This window comes from Blastomyces gilchristii (genome assembly GCF_000003855.2).
Source record: "Blastomyces gilchristii SLH14081 genomic scaffold supercont1.24, whole genome shotgun sequence".
NCBI classification, from domain to species: domain Eukaryota; kingdom Fungi; phylum Ascomycota; class Eurotiomycetes; order Onygenales; family Ajellomycetaceae; genus Blastomyces; species Blastomyces gilchristii.
In genome coordinates, this window is record NW_003101658.1 from 130444 (window position 1) to 155177 (window position 24734).

The window sequence follows — 24734 nt, forward strand, 5'->3', positions numbered from 1 at the left end:
ATTGAAAACTTGAGGTATCCCAGAAATAAGTCGTATAAAGGTCATAAGGGGCGAAAGAACAACAAAAACACCAGTATATGGACTGGGGAAAAAAAGGGTATATCAAAAAATTAAAAATCATCCCAGATGTAAACTCGAGATCGGCAGCCTCCCCGTCCCGATCTCGCGCTGTTGCAACCTACCACCACCACCACCACCAGCAGGTGAGACAGACCTCATCAACTCCCTCGATATAGAAATTGGCTTAGATTTTCGTTTCCCACCGACAATACCATTACCATCACCACCACTCTTAACGCTGCCGTTGCCAACACTCTTCCCCCTGCCTACTACCTCCTTCCCTACATTTGCCCCATCACCTCTAACCCCCTTACTACTACCAGCAGCGGTAACGCCAAGTCCAATCCACCACAAACACCACCTAGCCATCCGAAACGGCATACGGCACAATCCCCAAACCATCTGCGCCGGCAGCACAATAGCAGCACAAATCCAGTTTAGTAATGATATATACACCGGCGAGACACGGGGCGCTGCTGTGCTACGCTGCTGCCGCTGCTGCGCCGCAACCGCGTTGCTGAGCGCGATGGCGTCGTTCAGCCGCTTTTCGAGAGATTGGAGGCGCGTTTCGGTCTCGTGGGCGTGCAGGGCTGTGCGTTTTTCGTAGCGGCGCATGGCGCGGGTGAGGGCTGAGAGGTCGGGTTGTGTGGGTTGTGTATTGTCCGGAAGGGTGGATTTGGTTGTGGATGAGGTCGGGGAGAGGTTTTCGTTTTGTCCGTGTGTCATGCGGTACTGGTTCTGGCTGGCTGATTCTGCAATGTGGGCTTCTAGTTCTCCGAGGCGGGTAGAGAGGTCGAGGATTTTGCTTGCGTCGATTTTCTCGCGGCGGTCTTGGTTGCCTGAGGTCACGACGCGTTGGAGGTGGAGGGTTCGTGCCTGGACCATTTTTAGCAGGTGGGACAATGGGCGGATTTCAGCGGCGAGCAGGAAGACTGTTAAATTATAGTTGGACACGAGGCCTTCGGAGGGTCGGGAGAGTTGCGATCTGAGTGCATGTAGGAGCCAGGCACCTATTAACGGGAGGAGGAAGAAAGATGCCAGAGCTGCGACTTCGTGTCGGCGAAGCTCTGCTATGGCTGCTTTGACTGCTTCGGATTGCCGGTTTCTAGATAGCCGTTCTTGAGAATTGGCTTTCAAATTATCTTCCTCCTCATTATCCGGCTCAGGCTCGGATTCCTCTGGCTCCTCAATAATTACATCCATGTCGAAATCTTCTTCTGGTATAATGCTTCGTGACATCTCTTGCGCTGAACGGTACCACTCCCTGAAATTGTGCATTATTAGATGATGTTAGAAATGCAGAATGTATGCGGCCCTTCTTACCAGGGTAACCGAATAGACCAATTAAGAAATACGGCTGCCAGAACTAATAAAGTGATGTCTGTTGCAACTGCGCTTCCATTTTGGAATAGCAGACCCCCGACTGCCGGCAACAAGGCCAACGCCAGCGGGACGGACTGCCAGTTGGACTCATTGTTATCGTCCAGAGACCTTGCGCGCGAGCTAACCCGTGGAAGGAATAGATTATCAGTGGAAGATTTGATGGAATTGCGGGCCTCGGAAACAGTATCAGAGAAAGTCGAGCTGCGTCGCAACCTTCCCGGGCCAGGAGGCTGGTGTGACGATGGCTCAACGAACGATGTTGTGGCGGAATGGTTGAAGCCCCGATGACGCAGGTGTGGTGCGGAGCCCGGTGAGCTAGCTCCTGGTGTTTGGATTGAGGAAGATATTCTCGGCTCAGGCATGGCGAGATGGTCTCATTGGAAAGTGGAATTTTACCAGTCGGAGGTAAGAGGAGGGATGGGCTCAAATGGTGACCCAGGATGCATTATTTCCAGTGGTCATGGTTAAAGAGCAATCGACTAAACGCTGTACGGAGTAACTACGAAGTAGAACAAAGCGCTCGGGCTTGTGACGTTACCACGCTAACTTGGCACATTTAAGGAATGGCGGCAGGGGCGGGTAGCGGGATGGATGCGGCGGGTTGGCATGTGGACACTAAAGATAAGTTTACCAACCAACTCTTGGGCGGTTTCCGCCTAATTCATTTGGCGGTTGGTTTGTGTTTTAGTCCAAGGTTGGCGATGGCGAGAAAGTTGAAGAGGTTCGAACAGGCACGTGTCTGCAAGGATAGTCTGTGGTAACTAACTTATTAAGAGCCTCAACTCTCTTTCGGGAGAACAATCAACAATCCAACCTCATTCTTCCATCCCTAGTGTATTCTTCAGCAGAGAACGCTTTTGAAACCAAGTCCTGCTCAAGGGTTATTCCCCATCATGGGAGCCAGTTGACACCTTTGTTATTGCTACGGAGAGCATTGGCCAAGTTGCAACATATTTGGAAGCTAAATATCGCAGTCGCTAGCAACTTACTTAGCTGTCGTTCCTCGTTTGATCTCGGAGCTCAATTTGCAGAAATACGAAAAGGTCGAGATACATGCAGGCTGCCGTTCATTTGGGGTTCTGGTCTCTATGCTTTTAGTTACTGGCTAGCGGAGAGATCTTCTCTTGCAATTGTGTTGTGATCCCGCCGCTACCTACCGTGCTGTTTGCTTCCCGGTTATTCAGCACCACTTTGAGTCGTGCTACGAGTCGACTAACCCCTCTAATAACGATTGCGGTGCTTATCGTGAATGTGATTGTGAGTTTCAACAGGTCAGTGCTATAGTGCCATAGTGCTATTTTGTGTATGTGTGAAGGTTTTATTGATACCAAAAAAGCGGATGGTTTCAAGATGCAGATGTCTCTGTGTGGGCACCTTTTTCTGCTTCTCCTGCGTTTTCAATCACCAAAACTTGGAAAACTGACGAAGTTTAAAGTGGTAGATATCTATCTATATGTACATGTACATACCGTTTGGTATATATTAGATTCCACTAGCGCCGTCCATGTCTTCGACAATGCGGCAAGATTGCGAAGTTTGGGGTAATTCTCAAGGAGGCAGCTGGTCCCTGCAATTTCTAGAACATCCAGAATGGCACAACAACATTCTCTTGCATTTTTATATTCTAGAAGGATGATATCTGATTCCAGAAACGAGACACACTGGATAAATGTCTTTTATTAGGGCTGATCGATACATTGTGGCAGTTTCACAGCTGAACTGCATACGCATTGCCTTCTTTGCTAATGCGCCTCAATACCAAAATATCACAAATAATCTGACCCAAGAGCTTTGTGCGGGTAAAGATCTTATGTCTTGCAGAAACGGTTGGAGTTTTCCAGGTTTCTTCCCGGTTTGCAAGACCGCGACGAGAATTCACGCAATTTGATTGACCGTTACTGTCGTTATTCAAACCCGAAATGGGTTTGGTCAACCTCAGCCCAGCATCAACGTCCGCAGCACACGAACTTCCATCTTCAAGCATAGAGTTGTTACTTCACTTTTGCTACTTCTATACCTATTTACTGATTTTCACTTGCTTATTCTCCCTTATTAGTGGCACGTTATTGTGACTTCCACCTTGAATAACTCACTGCATTGGACGTGCAGTTTCCTTCACCACGCTTAAGATCTAGGTTTCATCATGGCTCAAGAGCCAATTTTCTATCCTGGAGCTCAATCCTTGATGGAGATATATATTGCTTGTTTTCTCAATGAGTTCGACATCGTTTTCTTCAACGTTGTTTCGGCTTCATGCTTCATTTCTTCCCTCGATTACTTCTATATCCATTTCGATAAATATCTACGCTTGATATCTCACAGCTTTCGTACTCTGATTTCTCCTTCGCTGGCTCAAACTTCATATCATACCAGAAGATTTAAATTCCCTTTATCTGCCCGCTCCGTTAATCTTGAGCTTGGGGTTGGTTTTCAACCGCCTTCGGAGCGAGTTTACCTACAGATCTTTTCATCGTCCACTTAGACCTCCCCGATGGATCTACCTGGACCTCCTTACTACAGATCAACTGCAGCTATTGTTTTGCCCATTACAGCATTGATGTCCGTCCTGGTTTGCATTCCTCCTCTGGTTTGGCACTCACGGACCGGAAATTTCGCTGCATCATGTCTCATTGGTTGGTTCATTATATTCAACTTCTTCAACTTTATCAACCCCTTGATATGGCCTACAGATGATATTTCTACGTGGTGGGATGGTGCTGGTCTCTGTGATATAGAGACAAAGTTCATGGCTCCGCTTGGAGCAGGAATTGCAGGGGCTCTCGCCTGCATATTTCGCTCACTTGCAGAGGTTATGAACGCAGATCGTGCTACCTTGATTCCCAGCAAGAGCCAGCGAAGGCGTACTCTTGCTTTTGAAATTGTTTTCTGCGTAGTCATCCCTGTCATTATGATGGCTCTTCACTACGTTGTCCAGCACCGTCGTTATTACTTATGGGCAATCGTTGGTTGTATGCCTGCGTTCCACCCGAGCTGGCCCTCCACAGCTCTCATCTTCACATGGCCGTTGGCTGTGTTGTCGCTGGCTGTAATCTACTGTGGTAAGGTTTTCATATTATGGTACTATTTCTCTTGTGTCCTACGCTAATCTACGAATTCCTTTTAGTCCTGGTTATATACCGGCTCTTCAAATACCGACAGCAATTCTCTTACATCGTGTCCGTAAGTAGCAAAACAAGCAAGTCGAGATTTATCCGTCTCCTTGTTTTGTCCCTGGTATTGCTTCTGGGCAGCTTTCCTTCGCAAGTTTATGTTTTCTACCGAAATATCGAAATGTCAAAGCCCTGGGTGCCGTACTCCTGGGATGACGTCCACGGGCCGGAATGGGGACACATCGGAAAATCACCTATGAATGGCATAGTCTATTATGACCGCTGGATCCAAGTTTCATGCGGCTTCCTACTATTCGCATTCTTTGGATTCGGAAAGGATGCAACTTTAATGTACCGAGCATTCCTCATTCGAATCGGCTTGGGTCAAATTTTCCCTTCTTTGGAGCATCCTCATATTGCCACCACCAGAGCCTCAGATTCAACTCGGTTTGGATCTTTCGGTAGTCGCGCCAAGATGGCTCTGAAGAAGAAACAATCAATGGATGAGTACTCACCGACTCTTTTGTAAGTGTCCATTTTATATACATGCATTTTTGGAAATTTGCATTCTTCAGTCTCGAAGAACTGACACTAGAAAATAAACTTACTTTTGCAGGACTGTACGGTCGAATTCTGAATCCACAAACGCCACAGCGATTAACGAGAATGACCACCATTTCGCCAGCCTGGATATAATAAATAAGCCGCTACCGCCAGCACCCTACCCTCCCAATTCGAATAGCCGTGTCATAAGTATTGCCCCAGTGTCAGAAATGGATTTCGACAACGATACTAGGATCCATGAAAAAATGCCGAAGTTTAGAGAAGTCTAAGTACCTCTCAAGGTTTTCGGTGGTGTAATCAGTCTGTTAAGCGAGAGTTGATCGGGTTATTGATATTTTCTTTTGTATATTTGTTTGGTATAGTCTCTCCTTTTCCATATCGCACATCCCTCCCCCTGATTCTCAATCTGTAGTTACATATTTGCGGAATCCCTTTTATTCCAACCCTTGTGCTTGCCGAGACACAAGCACTGCACATGAATCCTTGTTTTACCATATTTCTTTATGTAAATTGCATTCGGCGAGTTTCTTTTGTCTCTCTCCCCTGAGCTGCTCTTCTGGATTTAATTCGTTTTCCTCAAATGCCAGCGGAAAACTGGAGAGGCGGCCGGCGTGCATTGTTTGGTCCTTTCCATGGAGGATGTGGATCATTCACGGGACGGGAGTCGGAATTTTACACCTGACATGGATTCACCCGCCCAGAGGGTAACCTACACCAAATTCCTTTTAAACTCATTTTTCGCCGGCCTCAGTATTTCCTCCACCTTGCTGCGTCCACGTTCATTTCTATTCCCATCGTGTTCCCCGTCCTTTTGGCATGATTCTGTAGGCCCTAGTTTTGTCTCTGATTTGCCTTAGAGTATATGTGGAGCGTCAAACAAGAAATATTCAATCTCATGGAAACCCCGATGCTCTCCGTTTGCTTTTCTGCTTTATCTTCGTTAGTTTTCGTAGTATATCTATACCTGTGAAGCCTAGGGCAACGCCTGCTCGACAAGAAATTGTAGATAGCCGCTGACGAAGAGACTTAATCTGAAGAGTTGGAATGGAAGAAGCAGCCTACTCATACAAACATCATTGATTAAAAAGAATTAAGCAACGGGCAAAATGATCTTAGGTGGTGTCGCTCCCTATGTTACCTACCCGCTTTGCCAACCCCCCCCTTAAGTTCTCCCGCATAGAAATAATATACAAGATAAGAGTTCGAGGAGAGCTGCAGAGGGAAAAAATATCTGTATATGCATCAAAAGCTCATATACCGCCGCCCATAAAACAGTACGCGTATATCATGCATACCATTTGCATAATTGATAGTAGTCAAGTGGGCAAAAAGGCCCGTTCTAAGCTCCCATCCACATTCGCCCAGAATAAAAATTAACCGAACACTTAATCAAACAACGCGGATAACCCATTCACTTTCGTCTACTTTACTCGCTGAATCCGCGCTTAAGAACCTCGTAGTGTCCTGTGAGACTCCAAAAGAGCTTTTGGTCAGTCATGTCGTATGTAAGAGGTGCAACGGAGAATGGGAGAGAAATAAAGGGGTAGGATATAAGGAATAGAGAGGACACAGGTCGGTGAAGGAGGGAACGGACGTTGGGTGATATTGAGGGCAGAATTCTTCTTCCCTTCTGCGTCCTCGTATGAGCGCATGCTGGCGTCGCCTTCTACGTATAGGAGGGTGCTGTAACAGGTAATGAGATTTAGTTAGCCATCGAACATTGAGTGGAGGAACGGATAGAACCAGTTCGAACAGGTGTCACTGCCTCGAGAAGACCAGGTTCTCTATATATGCACACGTGAATGTAAAACGACGAAAACATACCCCTTTGGCAGGTTGAGTAAATGATCTCTGCTGGGCCCATCGGGCGCGAAGCTTGTGATACGCCACCAGCTTGTCTGGCGATCCTCCTTGGGTCCGTAACTGGTTGCTATAGAGTAGGTCACTAGCTCGCGGCCTGACGAAGTGGCGCGCAACTCTGGCGGGCTTCCGAGGTTACCGACAATGTTGATACGTGCGAGCGCATTGGGGCGGGTGGTGCTGAAGTTGCGCGTAGGGAGCGAGGTGGCCGGGGCGCGGAAGAGTGGACGGAAGGTGGATAGGCCGCGCATTTTGAGTTGTGGGATGGTAGTAGTGATTACGTAGAGGTAATCTTGCTTGTAGGGAGCGGAATATGATGTTTACTGAGGATTGTGGTTGTTTGGTTTATTTCTATATCGGAATAGCTCCGAAACGCGTGACACGTGATATCCAGGAGAACTTGGAAGTCATGTGATATTTGTAACAAAGCTTTTCAGGGGAAACAAGGATATCAACTTCCAATATTCAGGAGCGCAGGCTTAGATACATTTCATCCAGCTCGAAAATGGTACTTTATTCCATGTTTACAGGACATTGCATATTTTACCAAATGTATTATCCAATTTGAACCAAAATTGGTTCCAGCCAATTTTACCCAAGAGCCCGCATCGATGAGGCCCAGCATATAAACAAAGACCACCGTCCGTCCCACTGTGCAGGCGCCAAATGATTTAACAGAAATATCTAATGACTCAAAATATGCACCCGGACGCTCGAATATTCTTGAGATCCACTTTCCAAGTTCAATATTTGCAGGTCGATTCCTCCTCCCTGCCATTAACTTGTTTAATAGCGGCCGATAACGGTTCGAACCAGCAATTCGCAAGCTTTTTGTCTCCAGACTTATTTGGATAGACGCCGTCTCTGGTGTCTTTCCTGCGTCAAAGCCCGTGAAGCAGTCCGCAACATGACCGGACTTTTCTCTGTCGATTTCGTTGGCGCCCATCTCTCAATGGCTCGGTTGAGCTGTCTGGCAGCTTTGCTGCAGCCTTTGCGGTCACGGGGATCCATGGGGATTATTTGCGCAACCTTTGGGGAGTGGAGTTAGAGATATACAAGAGAAAATTGCGTGCGGCCCATGCGATTGGACATCGGGGTTTTTGGACCTGCGCGTCAATCGCCTGAGAGGAGAGTAACTTACAAGTATAGCCATAGTTGGGTTATTTTTCTTCATCTGCTACACCAGAGTAGAGAATGCTTTTATAGTATTCTTCGGACTGCCCTTCCTCCACATGTCATTCGTCCCAAGATGCATCATGACAATGTCCGGCTGCGCTTTCTTAAGCCACGGAGGAAGCTGCTTTTTAGTGGCAATCTACGTCGCCTTAAAACCAGAATGACCCTCTTTTTCACTATCATAGTCGAATCCGCAATCATGTCCCGGTTGACCCCACGAAATCCGTTTTGGTAATATTAGCATCTGGAGCTTTTTCCATAGCAGAGCGCGCCAACAACCCTAAATTCATCGAGAGCAATTAGCGGACTCAACTCAACTCAAGACAGACTCCCATGGTCCATATCGCCTGTGAATACAAATGCGATAGACATCCGAGGGAGTTGAGGATGCCATGCCTACCGGAGACCCAGTTATCGAATCTCCCAGCGGCATAATCTTGACCGTCTTGACTATGTCTTCGGCCTTCGGGGTCGCGGCTGCTATGCTTATGCCTGCGAGGCACACTGCCGTGACCGCTGCTAAGAGTCGCATGGCTTCGGGTGGAAGAGCTGATTATTTATTAAGGGGATTTGCTGGACTCTCGAAAATGAAGGAGGCACACGAAATAATCCGAAATTTGATATCCATCAGGACCGGCTGCCCTTGAATCCGGGACAGGCTATTATATTTAAACATGGATGGATGCATTGCAATTCAACGAGCCGCTTGGTTTCTTTAGCAAAGCCAGCCCAAAAATAACGTATTGGCAGGCGCAAATATGTATTGCCCCACTGATGTCGTAATTTCTGTTATCTTCCCGTTTGTTCCCAACATAATATTTATCATTCTTCGTGCGAGCGGAGTGGATCATATACACTGCACACAGGACTCTGTCAATTTCCATATTAAGCAATCCAGCGGCCGGATTATCCAGGCTTTGCCAGCGAAATGCACCGCCTTCTCATCCTCATGTTCGTTCACTACTTTGGACTCAGTCACTGAGGCTGTGGGATAGAGGGGTGCTCGTGTGAAGGATGTGCTAACGAAAGGTAGTTACAGAGCTTCCTATCTACTTAATTACTTATTCGTATCATTCCGCACGCGACCGAAGAAGCCCTCTAAGCCAGAGTGCAGAAAGTTGCATCTGGTGCGCAACCTTATTTGAACAGGAGGTGTGCCTGTTGATTACTGGTTCCCCATAGGGAACAACACCCTTCCTCCGTTTAGAAGGGGGCGAGGTATTGTTCACGAGAGGGATGTTTCAACATTGCCTCCCCTAGTCAAATAGCGAACGAACGTTTTCTACCTTATCATTTTGGCTATTTGTTTACGTATTAATCCTTGAGACATCTGTGACAGACCTCACAAGATTATTTTCTCGTCGGTCAACAATACAATGAAGAGAACGCTAGGTTTATTTTCACTATGAGTAGGAACCGCATTTAACACACCTATTTGAATCTGTGGTATTGTCCATTGATAGACGACGACGCTGAGCGTCATCGATGCGGGGTAGCCGTCCTTGCATCACCCTCATCTGAGGGGTTCTGCCAATATAAATGTATGCATGTACATTACATGTACGTACGTGTCTGTCTCATAAAGCTCGCCAGTACTTTTATCCTGTAGTGGTTGTGAAACAAGGAATTGAATGAGACATCGGAAGAAGAGCTTGTTTTCTCGATCCCAAATTTTTCGCGGAATTGCGGGGAGTAAGTTATGCAAGTTCGGAACCCTTCCATCGTCTCGGACGAGGATATATTTTTTGGCTATCCTTGAGCTAGGAGGAATGAGCAGGCAAGTTCCTGCTGTGATATCGCGCTCGGATCTCAAGGCCAGGGCAGAGGAGGAAGCAATGGTTTGCCCTGCTCTACAACGCGGATAATTTAACATCCCAGTGTTCAAGGTCTCGGCTTGGACAAGCTTTTTTGTCGGGAAGCCATCACCAGGTTGTCAGTGGAACCTACCTAACCATCCACAATCTTGACAAATGGGACGATAGGTCGGATATTCCATGGGAAAAGCTGCGTGAGATGCACTTAGAGAGCTTCCTCCGGTACAGTTTTCTTCCCACATTCGTATATTCCCATCGAGGCCGGGACAGCAAGATAACCACGAAGAATGGGCCGCGGCCTCCACATTATTCGGTCATTAACTGTGGCAGTTCCCCTCATGGTCGGCCCTAAACGGTTGTGATAATGTCAGTCGTCGTAAATGATTGACTGAGGCCGACTTAACAGGACGAGCAGATCGAGGTATTCTGATATACCCGAGCCAAACTGCAAGGGTGACAATATTTGGTGGTAATAGCATTCCAGTCCGCTCGATTTTATGTGTCTGTCTGTGTTATCCGTATTTGCGGGGATTATAACGTGCCACCCGGATTGCATCACGAAATATCGTCGCATTCAGAGACATGATTTGTAGAGGCATTGAGATAGTTACGCACAAGCTGCGAATAATGAGGGCGTTGCACAGCATGCATATGGCACAATCCGTTTGTACGCATAGTAGGGCACCAGAGAATTCTTCTTCCAGGCCTTGAAAGTGTGTAGCTGCTCCAACTGAACTGGGGAATGATACCCCGATAAGCCCTGGAAACAGTCCATAACACTACCTGGAAGCTGAGACAGAAGGCGCTATCGCTGCCTATCTGCGGAGGTGGTGCGGGGGAGATCTTAACTGAAACTCAAGTGAGGATTTAACGACACTTTGGTGTTGATCAGCAGTCCCCAGCCCTAGTTATAACTTCCAAGCTAAATAAACATTGTTTATTTTTGGTCAATGCTTGTTCCATTATGGCGCCGAAGCACTCAGCCGGTACTCGTCCACGTTTTCTCATGGGCGCTGCAAAGCCCAGATGTATGTATGCAGGGCCTAGTTACCCTACATCGCGGACCGTTAATTTTCCCTGCTTCAAATCGAATCATTGACGTCGGTTTTCAAGCTGTTCACGGAGGCGAGGGGACTTCGTCGTCAACACCGCACTCTCTACACCCTTTTAAGTTTCCAACCAAAATAATGCTGAGCTGATTCTGTGATGACAGGGTTGGATTGTCCGTATCACAGTCACAGTCGGCTTCTTGCTCCGGTGGCTGAACTATTTATTAAAACTTTACTACGGAGTATCGGGATGGGGGTTCATTTTGCCCTTGTTGGCCCTTGCGAAACTCAGGCCAAAATTGAAGACTTGGGTGATTAACTACCATCTTCCCCCTAATTGGTGCTAAAGATTTCCTATCACCTGCTTTGACAGTCCGAAATGGCCATATTTTCGGATACTGGCTTTGTCGATTCCATAGTGGCCCAGCGGAATTGGTGGCTGAAGGGAGAAGAATGTCTTTTTCCAGCCTTTCCACGGCTTGAAGACAGTCCGGACGCTTTTGCAACACTTGATTTGATGGCGCACTCCCATTAGATCTGAGGTGACTTTTCCCCTTTTATTTCCCCCTTTTATTCCTAGCTTGTGTTGCATATGTGATTTTCTCCGCTGGCCTGCTGTTTACTGGCTCACGTTGGGCTTAAATCGACCGATTGGTGATGATGACGCACCAAGATATGCGCGTCACTCAGGTTTCTAGTCTGGCACCACCATTCCCCCTTATACCCCCTCTATGCCCTGAAAGCCAGAGACTTGTCGTGGAAAAATCCCGGAATGGGAACCTTCATAGCAGGTTCCTTCCCTGGCCTATCCCAAACTTTAGCTACTGGGTGTCGGTCCGACGGATCTTGATCCAACCGCTTCCTAGAGGAATACAAGAGAAATAAACAGAACTCGCAGTCCTATCGAGTTCCAGCAAAGAACAAAGCGGAAAGCTCGAAATTCCCGAGACACGTTCGGATTTTGTGTGATGTTGATCAGCAGTTTCTTCCATCTTCTACACCTCGCTTGGGCGGGTTAGAAATAGCGTCGTACCCTCAGGGAAAATAAACATCGAACCTTGCCTAAACTACCTGGATCTCATGCTAGAATGATTTAATTTTCCTTTCTCTGTTCCGTTGGTTTTTTTCGAGTTTCAGGTGACTCCCAGGAGTTCTATTCTTTCCTTAAACAACCTGCGTGGGTTCTTAAGGCGTCGACTTTTTCGTCCCTGCTACCGCGAACTTTCAAGAGTAGTTCAACATGCGAGCCAGTTTTATATGCCTAGTCCTCTATTCAATAGGCATCATAGGACCTGCGTACGTTGGTGGAATTGAGGTTTATCCAAGACAAGATGTCAATGCGGTATTACCTACTAAAAGCACACCTACAACGACATTATCGCCAGACGCTTCCAGCAAGCCTTCGAAAGCCGTGGCATCAGTAAATGCTGTGTCCGGCACTCCAACATCGAAAATAGATACAAACGCTACCACTAGCATCGGAAATGATACATCATCTACCGAAAGTCCGCGCCCCTCTGACCTTTCCTTCTTGAATGGTGAATCATTCCGGTTCTGCTTCGCGAACCTCACTAATACTGAGTAGGGACTGAGCTCGATCCAAACGCCCTTCCCCTTCGTCCGAAAATAACCCCGGGGTTGTCAATTGCCGGCGTTGTGCTTATTATATCAGGCGGGGTACATGCATTGATTGGGACCAGAAATAAATGGTTGAGATCTCTTCGACTGCCCCCTTACTTTACCGCATTGCTAACCCTTCTAAAAGGATTCAGATATTTTTTTCTGTGGCATTTTCAACAGCCCTTGCCGTGACAGTATGTACCTTGAATTCCAACTAACAGCCTGCACTCCTTGCTAAACTTCCGTCCTAGGCTCTCATTATTTATCTCATGCAACCCCCTGTTAGAGATGCCGTGCAAGGAGCCTTTGTTGTTGCAGCTACTGTAACAGGTATAGTATTTGGGGGTACTTCCTTACTTTTCCAGGAGGCTACAGAAGGGTTTGGGTGTTTACTTGGCGGATTCTCTCTGAGCATGTGGATTCTTCCAATGAAACCGGGTGGCCTCCTCATAGAGGTCGGCCATAAGGCAGCCTTCATTATAAGCCTTACCATCGGTCTCTACAGTTTGTCATTCATTCACCGTACACGTCCATATGCATTAATTTTCTCGACTTCTTTCTCCGGTTCCACAGCTGCGATTCTAGGCATTGACTGCTTTAGCAGGGCTGGTCTGAAGGAATTCTGGGTTTATTTATGGGGTATGATCCCTAGTATACATGACGCTTGCGAATTTTTCTAACGCGCTTGCAGAACTAAATGAGAAAGTATTCCCGTCTAACACAAAAACCTATCCTATTACCCGAGGAATTCGAGCGGAGCTTGCAGGCATCGTTGCAATTTTTCTGATGGGCCTTTTATCTCAAGCCAAGTTGTGGAAGGTGATTAAAGATCGCCGGCGAAAAGAGGCCGCTTTACTGGAAGAAGAACAAAAGAAGCGTGACCAGATTGAAGAAGAGATAGCGAGAAATTTGGAAGAGGGCACGAGTCGAGATAGAGCTCAGTGGGAATCTATATATGGCGGCCAGGAGCGGCCACCAAACGATTCTGGGATTGACATCGAGCAGGCGGCAGATCATGAAAGGCACTTGGCGACGCCAGAAAATAGAACACCAGCGGGGCAAACCCAGATTTATGAAATGGATGCGCTGCATAGGCCAGCTGGAGATACCAGATCACGGAAACCGATTCAGTCATTGATTTCAGCTACTCAATCCGATACTCCTCTGTCCAATGGGTCTTCTTCCGAGGATGCACAGGACACCAATCCGAATATAGCCCCTGGATACCAGCCAGGATTGCATGAATTACCTGCGGATCATGAGAAGCTCGTCCCTTGCAATACTGTTACTAACTCAGTTAGGGCCAATCCTTTTGAAGTTAGGGCGGATGATGAGTGTAGTTCAGCTGCGGCCTCGTTGGCCGAGTCGGACTACATGGAATGCGTGCATACTGAAATGGCCTCTGGGGATTTACTCCGACATTCAGTACCTGAGCAGACTATGGAGGGCAACCTTAAAGGTGACGACGGTGACGGATTCACTTTCGTTAACGATACTCGGAGCATTTCTTCTTCCGTTAAAGTGGAAGCCAATGAAGAACTCGATTATAACGTGGGACCCCGGCAGGTCGACAGCGGTACACTATGCAGTCCATCTTCTGTATACTCTAATTTTCAAGGGACGGCTGAACCGACCTTCATCACGGAGCCTGATTCATCTGTTCTGGACAGCACCAATGACAACGAAGGAGCTGTAATAAACAATGCACCTGCCCCTGTGCTCAAAATTAGATGGGCAGACTACAACACTCCAAAGAAGACCCCAAGGCTAGCTAACCGGAATCAAGAGTTTGATGAAAATGCCGGTGTTTACTCAAGTGAAAGTGACCAGACCCCGGCAACCGATATCCCTTCGCCCGAGTCGGACGAGTCTAGCACAGGAACGGTAGATCAAAAATCCACTTCAACGCGTGCATCTGTCGCTGTCGAGCCTGTTACTGAAAGTATTTCAGCTGATCAGCGAACGTCAGATAAGCACGATAAACCGAGCGACGCTTCGGGATCTCTTATGTCGAGCATTCCTGTCCCAAAGAGATTGTCGAAAATGCAATCGGCGCTTCCGTCAAGAGCGAAGTTGACATCGGAGTCAGTGGACAGCATCGCCAATCACATGTCTAGAGCAGTACTCTCCCACAGGACAAACGAATGGGCTAAACATATCTCCGATGCTGAACCTCCAGAAATCAGGGAAACTGATGAGGTGGAGCAAGATGCGGAAATAGATGAACCAGCTGCCCCTGTGTTAGTATCAGAGCTTAAACAAACCGCCACGGGAGCCTTGCCGTTTCAGGGGTTCGATACAGATAATTCAGCCTCTTCCAGGTCTCATCACGAAGAAGACCTGGGACTTGTACCGAGTTCCCCTAGAAAGTCATATACTGGCTTCCAGACGACCAACAGTATTCCAGCTCCATCACCTGTTAAATCTTCCAACTCTACAAACCGTTCTAAAACCCCACCCATTCATCCACTACACCGCTCAGGGTCCAGCTCCACACTCAATGTAGCTGGGCAACCGGATAGGAATGGGACAAGACCCGCTTCATCCATCCCATCAATCTATATCCCCGCTAACAGTATACCGGAAATGAACAAAGCACACGACCGGAGCCCACCGACCAGAAAACTCCGCATGCCGTCTTCTCTACTACTTGCGCAGCGTGAGACCGCAGTTCGCAACAGATCCCTCCTACTTCCTTCAAACTATTCATCCCCAAACCTCGACCGCCTTTCTAGGTCCCAGTCCCAACTCTCTCTCAAGATACCACCACAAACCGCATGCCGATCGTTCTCTCCACATCCCTCCCACCAGCACCACTCGAACGTTGAATCTGCCGACGACCTTCCTCTTTCCGTGCGTCGCCAGTTAATCCATCGAGACATGCACACCCAAAACCAGGCGCAAACACCACCGGGCCGACACCGCCGCACATCTCTTTGCAGTTATTTATCTCTCGACAACATGTCTCTAGTTACTCCCCGACGGCAATATCAAGACCATGCACAAGAGCAGGATTTACTACAGGTCCGTGAGGCGAAACTTGCTCGCTGGCGTGAATCGTTCAGGGAAGAAAACCTGGTAAAGCACCTTCCAGATGCGGCTCTGGAGACACGCCGGGCCGATCTGCTCAAAAAGCTGCAGCGCAGTCAGCTGAGGAGACAGAAGGAGGCTATCAAGGACAGCCATCGCACCTCGATGATAGAACAGGCGGTGAGGAAGGGGCATCTACAATATGTGCATAACGAGGCGCTGAGACGGATGCAGGCGGCGGCGAATAAACATGTCTAAGGGGCTTTGTCTGTTTCTTTTCAGAGAGGGATGAAGCTCTAGTTTCTTTTACTAATTTTGCCCTCTCTCGTGGAGTAACTGTTTTGTTTTATGTATGATTGCTTGCCGTTTGGTTTTTGGTCTTGCGGGGGGTAGGTAGGGTGCTCGCGGAAGGTGATGATATATTTTAAGCACGAAGGGATTGCATCATTTTGTACTGTAGATATATGATAATTTGCTAAGTTACAATCATGTCATGATAACATGTCACCCTGTAATAGGCAGTAGAGTTGTGAAAAGGCTATGTATCAGGCTATCCTACTCAATTCTCGAAAGTGCATCTGTGCTGTAATCTGACAGACAGCGTATAGCGCTCCAATGGCTGGTTTCGGCGCGTACGTCGTTTCTCACTCCAATAATAAGATTTCATATATCCCACTACAATCAATCTGACATGCAGACGAACTATAGTCGCTTAATTGAGCCGTATCTATAACCCGCCAGGAGTGCGGAGAACAGGAGATCTTAGGGAATCTGGGAATGCGCACACGCTTTTACTTGATTATTAAATCAAGTAGAGTCCTCGCCTGCTCTTTCTACCCTAACTTCCTTATGGATGGGCCTAAGAGCATAAATCCTTAATACTGGTTAATGCCTTGCTCACTACTTTTACATTCATTATTTCATTTTTATACTCGCGTCAACAGTTGTAATATCCCCTCTATCTAACTAAAGTGAAGGTGTGCCTCGGAGGCGCCAAGGGCGGAGAATCCATTTCACTCGTTGGGACGAATGATCGGGGCAAGGCAGTAAGTAGTACTCATAGGGGCTGTACATACAGCGTAGAGGTGCGGCTAGAAACACTGTGCTACAGACCAAGATTACTGGTCTCATTATCCCAGTCTCTATCTAATGGGGGAAGCTATTGTTGGATAATCAATTTATGGGGCGATTACGCAGTAGCCAGGCCATATGGAACCATATATATCACAATAGGAAATAATTAAATGCAATAGAAGATACCGCTTTAGGGGTGGAGATGAGTTTCTAGCCGCCGCCCGGGGCCCCTCCATAATCAAATTTTACTACAAATATGAATGGATAGCTACATGTATGGATGTACATGTACATACATGTACATGTACCTAACCAGGCTACCCCCGGTAGCAAGTCAGGGGGGTGTCTGACGGGGGCAAACTATCATCTCTGATTCAGGTATCTCAGCATGTTCCAGAAAGATTTTGGAAGGTGTCTGTCTTATTGTTCATGCAGGGTTTAATCAAAATGTCATGTATTATAACTTCCAAGGTTATAATCTGTAACTGTTATTATCAGTTGATTGCCATCTTATCCTGACTCAGAATTTTTGCTGCGCGGAAAGGTCATTGATACATACATATCAAATATATCCATGGTTCAAAGAGATTCAATAGAAGTGTTTGATAAGAACATCTTATTAATGTATTGAAAAGAATATTGTTCTGATTTACAGTGATTTGAACAAGATAGTGAAATAACTGCTTGGCCAGTGTTACACAATACATGTTAGAGTTAATGCTTCAAAAATTATAGAGAAAGGATTCTTTATTTAGCTCAGAGCAGTAGTAAATCTGTGAGAACTAAATTTTCGCCAGAAAAAGAACTTAAGAGCAAGAGAAAAGTGTTCAGATGATAAATAGTATTTATTTGAAGTAGAAAAGCTCTTGTGCGGCATCATGATATTTATATAGAGAAAGCTGCTGACTTTGTGATTTAAAAGTGGTGAGCAACAGGTGCAAAAGCAGCACTGAGAGCAGAAAAGAGCCACTAATAAAATGCGTTACTAGGCCATGTTCTAGAGAGGTGTTTTATAAGTTAATATTAAATATCGACAGATGGATAGCCGTCGCGCAGGGCAGATAAAACTCAGTCATGACACGATTTGTAGGTTAGATCATGCAGGAGGATTTCCCCCAGGAACTATACGCCGTACGTGTGAATCTTATCTTATGAAAAATATTTCCAGTTGGAGGAAAGGAAAGCGCTACTGGGCATGCCAGTAGCTCGTAGCTTTCCGGCAGTTGGAAATCCACCGGCGTGATAAAAATTTCCTGTTCCTGAGAGAAAATCCGCGATGTGGAGCCTCCACTGACATATCAGCCGCCTGCAGCCGCTAGCGAAGACTATTGAGCCCAGGCCACAGGCACGGGAGCCCTAGCTTTCTCATCCAAAGAGGAGCGGTTCCGATTTTTTTTTTTTTTTTTTTTAAAAAAAAAAAAAAAACATTGTGACCTCTCGCCCCCCAGGGCTCCCGTTCCAATAGCCTCGATCTAGGGAGTAGGTTTAGCCTCCTGTACTCCGTACGCTCGAGGAGACCGGTGATTTTTCACAGCTTGCATGAATAATTTAGTCCAGGCAAGGAATGGAATGGTCAGAGGAGTGGACATTAATATTGGGTTGATGCAGGGCGACCGTTTTCCACGCACGGTTTTTATGTATGTACTATGTATTATGTATGTATGCTTCTAGCCGTTGGGGAAATACCTGTACAAACTCATCGGCCCCTGCAGGCGGCTGCGGCTGGTAGGTTTTGCTGCTATTAATAGTATTCAGAACGACGAACGATACGAAGATATTATTATTGCTGTCAAAAAGCCTAAAGGACATAAAAGGAGAGAGCAAGACGCCAACATTCACAAGGGGTTTGTCCCTCGAGTAGCCGTCCTGCTTCTCGGTTTTGGGGAGGCTTTGCACCGTTTTAAACAGCCTAACTAAAGGAGTTAGTGCGGTGATGGTTCAGAACCATACCCAGCTAGGCGGGTGCCGGGGAGACCTGGAATGGCTTCCGGAGGCCTCGCCATGCCTTTCCGTTATTGGTCTCTGATGCAGGTATCCATGCATCCATGCTGCTTGGAAACTCGAGCAAACTACGCAGCGTAAGCGCACGCCGGACTGAGACCGAAGTGCGACTTTGGCAGTTTGCTGGACCCTGGGTGGGCTGCGTGGTGAAGGACAGACGACAGACTCCTGACATTCGTTCGGCAGGTACAGCCTGTACAGCCAAACCAGGTTATATTCAGGATCCTGATGTATTATGTTAATAAGTGTTTCTTTGCGTGGTAAGGCGTAGATGTATAGCACCCAAGGGATCAAACGCTCACATTTTTTATAATATTTGAAACCAGGCGGAATGCGTCTTTCTTTCACACTGTCACAGACTAGCAGGCAGCTTAGCTGATTGCTGGAAGCTGACGGTAGATCTAAAATCATCCTAAAAAAATGTTCTCGGCTTGGTGGGACAGTATGCGTTCATCCACGCGAGCTCGCAAGCGGTGCAAGGGCGCTGCGGTCACAGCTGCGTGGCCCATCCCTATGGACCCTGCTTCTCCTCCCACAGCCAGCGTTATAAGAAGATAATTAGTCCCGTAATCTCCATAGTCTTCTTGTAAGTCTTCTCGTAGGCTCTTCTCAGCCATTATATTGAAGGAGAGACATATGATATATCCCAATACCTGGGACGGGGAGCGCGAGACCTGAAACCGGCCTAAAAAGAAAAAAAAATAGGATCTGTCCAATATATTAATGCTGTCATATCAGCCTCCGGGAGCACAGGAACGAACGATCGTGGGCTTGGCCAGAGCATTGGTTTGAGCTATTTGCGGTGGCCACTGGAGTTGATCGTGTTGTTCAGGATAGGTCAGTTTTCGACTGCTTAAGCTCGACCAACTGAACTAACTGCAGCTCCTTTTTGGATTATCGCGGTCTCTGTTAAGGTCGACTTTACCACTCGCTCGGAATGGACATCGTTGTGGGGAACTATTGCCTGGATCTTCTCTCTGATGCTAAACCGTGAAGTGGAACTGAGTGGTGGTGCTGCTTGGATTATTTCTTCCGATATTATTATTATTGGTTTTACTACTCCCGATTGTCATTACTTTTTTTATCATTTTATTCCCCGTCCCCCCTGCCCTACACTCACTCATTGAAACCTTTTCAACCATATTTTCCGCCTTCATTTGCCCCATTTCTCCTCAATTCCGGCCAGACCAGACCAGTGTCCATTTCTGCTGAGTTGTGGTTGTGTAGGCATGCTGCTGCTGCTTGTCCCTTCTACGCTGAGTACTACTACTAGGCCTTCCCCCAAGCCCCTTTCTCGGCTTCTGCTCTCGCCAATCACCGCCCGCAGCCTCCGCCAGTCTCGTCCTCAGCAGCAACAGCGCCAACCTCACCCTCGCCTGACACCACCGCAGAACCCCTTTACGACGCTCTCTCCGTGTCGTCGACAACAACCACGGCGTCCTACGCCATTCACCGTCCACGCTATCTATCATCGCGGCCGGCTGAAGAAGGGCCCTACACCGATATCCCGCTCGTTCCCATTTTCACGAACAATTCTTCTGCTGCGTCCTCCCTCCAACCTCCAGAACCCGCCTACCAACCCCCCCCTCGACGAGCAGCACATACCCCTCACCAACGCCGCAACTCCCACGGACGCTCTCTCTTCTCATCCATTCGCACAAGTATTCGCAAACCGCCATCGTCCAGGCTCTGGAATCCCATCAACTACGTCCCCCGCACAACCTTCGTCACCGCTCCACGCCCTTCTCCGATCTCCGACACCTCTCCTTACGTCGAATCACAACGGGACGCTTATCCTCTGCTGACCATTCCGGAACAGCGGCGCAGTCGCCAACAACCCAGTCCAACGAGTTTGTTGGTTGAGCGCAGCGTCGCGGATACAGAGAGTGGACGCGCAAGTATCGGGCTTCCTCCCGGCCATCGACGCAGTGGTGTGTGGGAAACCATTAATATGGTCAACAATTTAGATCAAGGTACAGGGGTGAGACAAGGAGATGCAGATAATATTCGCCGGCCAGACCCCACTCACTTGCGAACCAACGGGTTAAACACTCACCAGGTTGCTGGAGCCCATCCAGACCGCCCTCGGGAAGTTCCATCACAACACTCTTTGCGATCACAGACGTTTGCTTCCATCCCTTCTACCAACGGCAATCATTCTTCAGGCGGCGGTGGTGCAGATGGCGATGTCGCGGAAGAATTAGCCTGGGGCCCTTCACACCCTTGTTTCCCACATATGAATCCACACGTCCCCGTCAATTCTCTGGAATACCAAAACACTCGAATCATCCGCATACGACGCGATTGGATGGTCAAGGGTGATCTCGCACCCACGTTTTCGAACCTATATCCCGAAATCCTTGACCCGTTGCTTCCAGAGCATGAATTCCGAACCGTTATCGCGAAGATAAACGACGAACTAATTGCTTCATTCGACCCTTTCAGTGCACGCAACTGGCTTGACGGTGCAATTGGACTAGCAACAGGTTGGATCTGGGATGACTTCGGGGCTACAGGCGTCAAGAGTCACCTGAAGTCCATTGAGCAGTGGCTTGAGCACTGGAATTCCAGTGTTGGTATCAGAGAAGGCGTGAAGATCTGGAGTTTACGGAGCACGGGCTATATGTCTATCGACATCCAGATTCCGGACCCGAAAGTTGGCATCGTCGAGAGCGATGGGGCATCTGCTACGGGCATGAGGCCTGACACTGCAGAGCGTGATGCCGAACACCACTTCCTCCCGCCATCGAACAGATGATGAAAATGTTGTTTTATTCCTCCCTCGTTTCGTATCGTTATTTTATACGTTATCTAATCTTACGATATCCATTTCGTTAATTTTTTTTCCTGCTGCTGCTTTTCCACCTCCAGTTTCCACCCTCGTATTTCCCTCCTTTGCGTGCTGGCATCATGGCGACTCTACCTATCGGGCGGGTCTGAGTTCCTTTTCTTCGCTGTTGATTCTGTTTTTCTTTTTTCTTTTTCTTTTTCTTCCTGTCTTTCTACCTTTTTTTGGGGGGGTGTTATTGATTATATATTGCATACGGCAAAAAGCACCATCGCATATTCCTTCTTGGGAGTTTCTTTCTTATCTTCTCTCTAGTTCGTTACCTTCTTTTCTTTCCTCCCTGATTGTTAGAGTTGCTTTTTAATTTTCCTTTTCCTTTTTCTTTTTCTTTTTCTTTTTTTTTTTCTGGGCGAATATTCGCCCCTACCTCATTCTTCAGATACCAGCATATACCCACATTATATGGCCGCGATGGCCTAATAGAAGACGATGTTTTGAACACTGAGTTTTTCTAACTAATGATATTCAATTCAGTGGACCGGCGGCCAAATTCAATGCTGCCCTTTGATGACGTGCTGCACGGTAGCAAGCTACAAGAACTATGAAGTAGGTATTAACAAATAAATGTAGTAGTAAATTAAAGCCTAGTACATGTATCAATAGATATTTATTAAACGATCGATTGAGTACGCAGCGCTTAACACCGTTACGTGGAATCTAGGAGGGGTTCGTCGCTCGCGTTGTTGTAGCGGGAGCTACTATTACGAAACTTTACGGTATCGTAATATTGCCCGTCCGTCCGCAACCTCCACGCCTGCCAATCAATCACAGCAAATGTCCCTTTAACGAGCAAAACGCAGGCGCCCTCAGATCAATCAATATGCTCTCCGGCATCCTAATCTTCAACCATAAGGGCGAGAACCTCATCTACCGCGCCTTTCGCAACGACTGCCGCCCGCGTCTCGCAGACGTATTCCGCATCCAGGTCATCTCCAACCCGCAGGTTCGCTCACCCATTCTAACGCTGGGATCGACGACGTTCAGCCATGTCAAGCATGAGAATATATACCTGGTTGCGGTGACAAAGAGCAATGTGAATGCGGCGCTGGTGTTTGAGTTTCTGTATCGGTTTGTGTTGTTGGGGAAGGGGTATTTTGGGAAGTTCGATGAGGAGGCCGTGAAGAATAATTTCGTGCTTGTTTATGAGCTGTTGGATGGTGAGTTGGTGCTATATATATCTTCTTTGTCGAAGTGGATGTGCCCAATTTCTCTTGACAGAGCTTTGGCTAATTTTCGTGGGTTACTTTTCCCTGAGCGATTAATAGAGATACTTGACTTTGGATACCCCCAGAACACCGAAACGGATACCCTTAAAATGTACATTACGACAGAGGGCGTCAAATCAACCATTGCAAACTCGCCCTCGGATTCTAGCAAAATTACTATGCAAGCTACGGGAGCCCTGTCGTGGCGCCGATCGGATATCAAATACAGGAAGAACGAGGCATTTGTCGACGTTATTGAGGATGTCAACTTGCTCATGTCGGCTACCGGGACCGTCCTGCGTGCTGACGTAAATGGCCAGATCGTTATGCGAGCGTATCTATCCGGTACGCCGGAGTGTAAATTTGGCCTGAATGACAAGTTACTTCTCGACAACAATGATGGCGCCGGAAGATCGGATGGCAGAACGAAAGCAACACGCGCGGCAGCAGGCAGCGTTACGCTGGAGGACTGCCAGTTCCACCAGTGCGTGAAACTTGGTCGTTTCGACGCTGACCGTATCATCTCCTTCGTTCCCCCTGACGGGGAATTTGAGCTGATGCGCTACCGGGCAACGGAAAACGTGAACCTGCCATTTAAGATTCACCCGATCGTGCGTGAGATTGGCACTACTAAGGTCGAATACAGCATTGCCATCAAGGCCAACTTCAGCTCGAAGCTGTTCGCGACTAACGTCATCGTTCGCATCCCTACCCCGCTCAATGCGGCCAAGATCATAGAACGGACGAGTCAGGGACGCGCGAAATATGAACCAGAGCAGAATAATATTGTCTGGAAGATTACACGATTCTCGGGCCAGAGCGAGTGTATACTCACCGCAGACGCGACGTTGACGAGTATGACACAGCAGAAGGCATGGAGTCGGCCGCCGCTCAGTCTTGAGTTTAGTCTGCTTATGTTCACGAGTAGCGGGCTGTTGGTGAGGTACCTGAAGGTGTTTGAGAAGAATAATTATAGTAGTGTTAAATGGGTAAGGTACATGACTAGGGCGGGAAGTTATGAGATCAGGTAAGATTGCCCCCCCTCTTCCTTTCAATGAATTCCGAATTTACTGGTTGAATGGGGGCTAGATATCGGATGACATGCTTGCCTTGTTGTGGGTGTTAAATAACTAACGTGTGTGGCTATTTCCAAAACACAGGTTTTAAATGCGAGTCACCCACCATCTTCCCCTCGCCTTACAGACCGAGGTTGGATATGTTCGTACTCCTCATCCCTCCACGCGTTTCATTCTGCATCGTGCATACATACATACGTATAGCATATATATATCTGTACTCTGAAACCTCTTTGGCCGTTTCTTTTCCTGTAATTGTTCCATGACTGGCGTTGTTGGGAGGGCGTTGGGATTTTCTTCTTCCTTGTTGTTGCTGCCTTCGCTTTTGCTTCGCTGATACTATACTTCCTTTAGTTAGCGTAAGCTGTGCAGTTGGAGATTCGATATTCATCATTTGAGTTTCTATTGTCCTCAAGTTATCCAAAGATTAGCGATTCTCCTAAAGGTAGTGTAGTGGGTATGTACCCATCAATGGCACAGCGAGCATACCCAGCCTTTGGTTCTCACATTGATAAATGAATATTCTGTACCATTCGAACATAATCAGTGAGGGCTTTTTCATACGCTGAGGTGATTTCAATTGCAGAACAGGATTTTGAGGCTAAAAATAGAATACTCACGTGATAAAATGGCCCTGAGCCTCATCTCTATTATCTCAGTAAACTCAGCCACTTCACTTCAAGCTAACTCAATCTGAACTACTGCTACTTTCTGTCAAGTCCTGCTAACATCTGAGTTAATCAACTGTCACAGAACTTATACTAAATTTAAATAAGATATTCTCAGTAAACTCTTTACAGAGTATCTGAGAAAAAACAGTTTCTATTTATTAATAATATAGAAATGATTTACTTTAATTATAAT

The 24734-nt window shown here is 47.2% G+C and overlaps 8 protein-coding genes across 8 annotated transcripts; 4 read left to right on the plus strand and 4 right to left on the minus strand.

The window, feature by feature from the left end:
• Positions 1 to 117: 117 nt before the first annotated feature.
• Positions 118 to 1805, minus strand: BDBG_08465 (uncharacterized protein; the record flags this gene model as incomplete). The annotated part of the gene is made up of 2 exons (XM_002621047.1): positions 118 to 1324; positions 1384 to 1805. The coding sequence occupies 2 exons, from the start codon at positions 1803 to 1805 to the stop codon at positions 118 to 120; spliced, it is 1629 nt and encodes a 542-aa protein (XP_002621093.1).
• A 1346-nt stretch (positions 1806 to 3151) lies between these two features.
• Positions 3152 to 3427, minus strand: BDBG_08466 (uncharacterized protein; the record flags this gene model as incomplete). The annotated part of the gene is made up of 1 exon (XM_031723571.1): positions 3152 to 3427. The coding sequence occupies one exon, from the start codon at positions 3425 to 3427 to the stop codon at positions 3152 to 3154; it is 276 nt and encodes a 91-aa protein (XP_031580764.1).
• A 507-nt stretch (positions 3428 to 3934) lies between these two features.
• BDBG_08467 (a-pheromone receptor PreA) lies at positions 3935 to 5386 on the plus strand (the record flags this gene model as incomplete). Its single annotated transcript, XM_002621049.1, has 3 exons — positions 3935 to 4502; positions 4568 to 5078; positions 5170 to 5386. The coding sequence occupies 3 exons, from the start codon at positions 3935 to 3937 to the stop codon at positions 5384 to 5386; spliced, it is 1296 nt and encodes a 431-aa protein (XP_002621095.1).
• Positions 5161 to 7320, minus strand: BDBG_08468 (ssDNA binding protein). The gene is made up of 3 exons (XM_002621050.2): positions 6942 to 7320; positions 6712 to 6800; positions 5161 to 6581 (listed from the first exon to the last, which is right to left on the minus strand). The coding sequence occupies exons 1-3, from the start codon at positions 7226 to 7228 to the stop codon at positions 6544 to 6546; spliced, it is 414 nt and encodes a 137-aa protein (XP_002621096.1). The 5' UTR covers positions 7229 to 7320; the 3' UTR covers positions 5161 to 6543.
• A 4936-nt stretch (positions 7321 to 12256) lies between these two features.
• On the plus strand, positions 12257 to 15924 carry BDBG_08470 (uncharacterized protein; the record flags this gene model as incomplete). Its single annotated transcript, XM_031723572.1, has 5 exons — positions 12257 to 12554; positions 12602 to 12725; positions 12782 to 12830; positions 12888 to 13275; positions 13328 to 15924. 5 exons carry the CDS (start codon positions 12257 to 12259, stop codon positions 15922 to 15924), a joined length of 3456 nt encoding a protein of 1151 aa, XP_031580765.1.
• Positions 15925 to 18320: 2396 nt separating this feature from the next.
• BDBG_08471 (uncharacterized protein) lies at positions 18321 to 18743 on the minus strand (the record flags this gene model as incomplete). The annotated part of the gene is made up of 2 exons (XM_002621053.2): positions 18321 to 18649; positions 18691 to 18743. The coding sequence occupies 2 exons, from the start codon at positions 18741 to 18743 to the stop codon at positions 18385 to 18387; spliced, it is 318 nt and encodes a 105-aa protein (XP_002621099.1). The 3' UTR covers positions 18321 to 18384.
• Positions 18744 to 19678: 935 nt separating this feature from the next.
• BDBG_08472 (uncharacterized protein) lies at positions 19679 to 21499 on the plus strand (the record flags this gene model as incomplete). The annotated part of the gene is made up of 2 exons (XM_031723573.1): positions 19679 to 19690; positions 20015 to 21499. 2 exons carry the CDS (start codon positions 19679 to 19681, stop codon positions 21497 to 21499), a joined length of 1497 nt encoding a protein of 498 aa, XP_031580766.1.
• Positions 21500 to 22278: 779 nt separating this feature from the next.
• Positions 22279 to 24522, plus strand: BDBG_08473 (AP-2 complex subunit mu). Its single transcript, XM_031723574.1, has 3 exons — positions 22279 to 22746; positions 22855 to 23821; positions 23955 to 24522. The coding sequence occupies exons 1-3, from the start codon at positions 22410 to 22412 to the stop codon at positions 23959 to 23961; spliced, it is 1311 nt and encodes a 436-aa protein (XP_031580767.1). The 5' UTR covers positions 22279 to 22409; the 3' UTR covers positions 23962 to 24522.
• Positions 24523 to 24734: the final 212 nt, after the last annotated feature.

Coding starts and splice junctions, on each gene's coding strand:
- BDBG_08468 (XM_002621050.2), bottom strand. CDS start 7,228: ATGCGCGGCCTATCCACCTTCCGTCCACTCTTCCGCGCCCCGGCCACC. Junction 6,801..6,941: donor TTACTCAACCTGCCAAAGGG/GTATGTTTTCGT, acceptor TACCTGTTACAG/CACCCTCCTATACGTAGAAG. Junction 6,582..6,711: donor TGCCCTCAATATCACCCAAC/GTCCGTTCCCTC, acceptor GGAGTCTCACAG/GACACTACGAGGTTCTTAAG.
- BDBG_08473 (XM_031723574.1), top strand. CDS start 22,410: ATGCTCTCCGGCATCCTAATCTTCAACCATAAGGGCGAGAACCTCATC. Junction 22,747..22,854: donor TGTTTATGAGCTGTTGGATG/GTGAGTTGGTGC, acceptor AGCGATTAATAG/AGATACTTGACTTTGGATAC.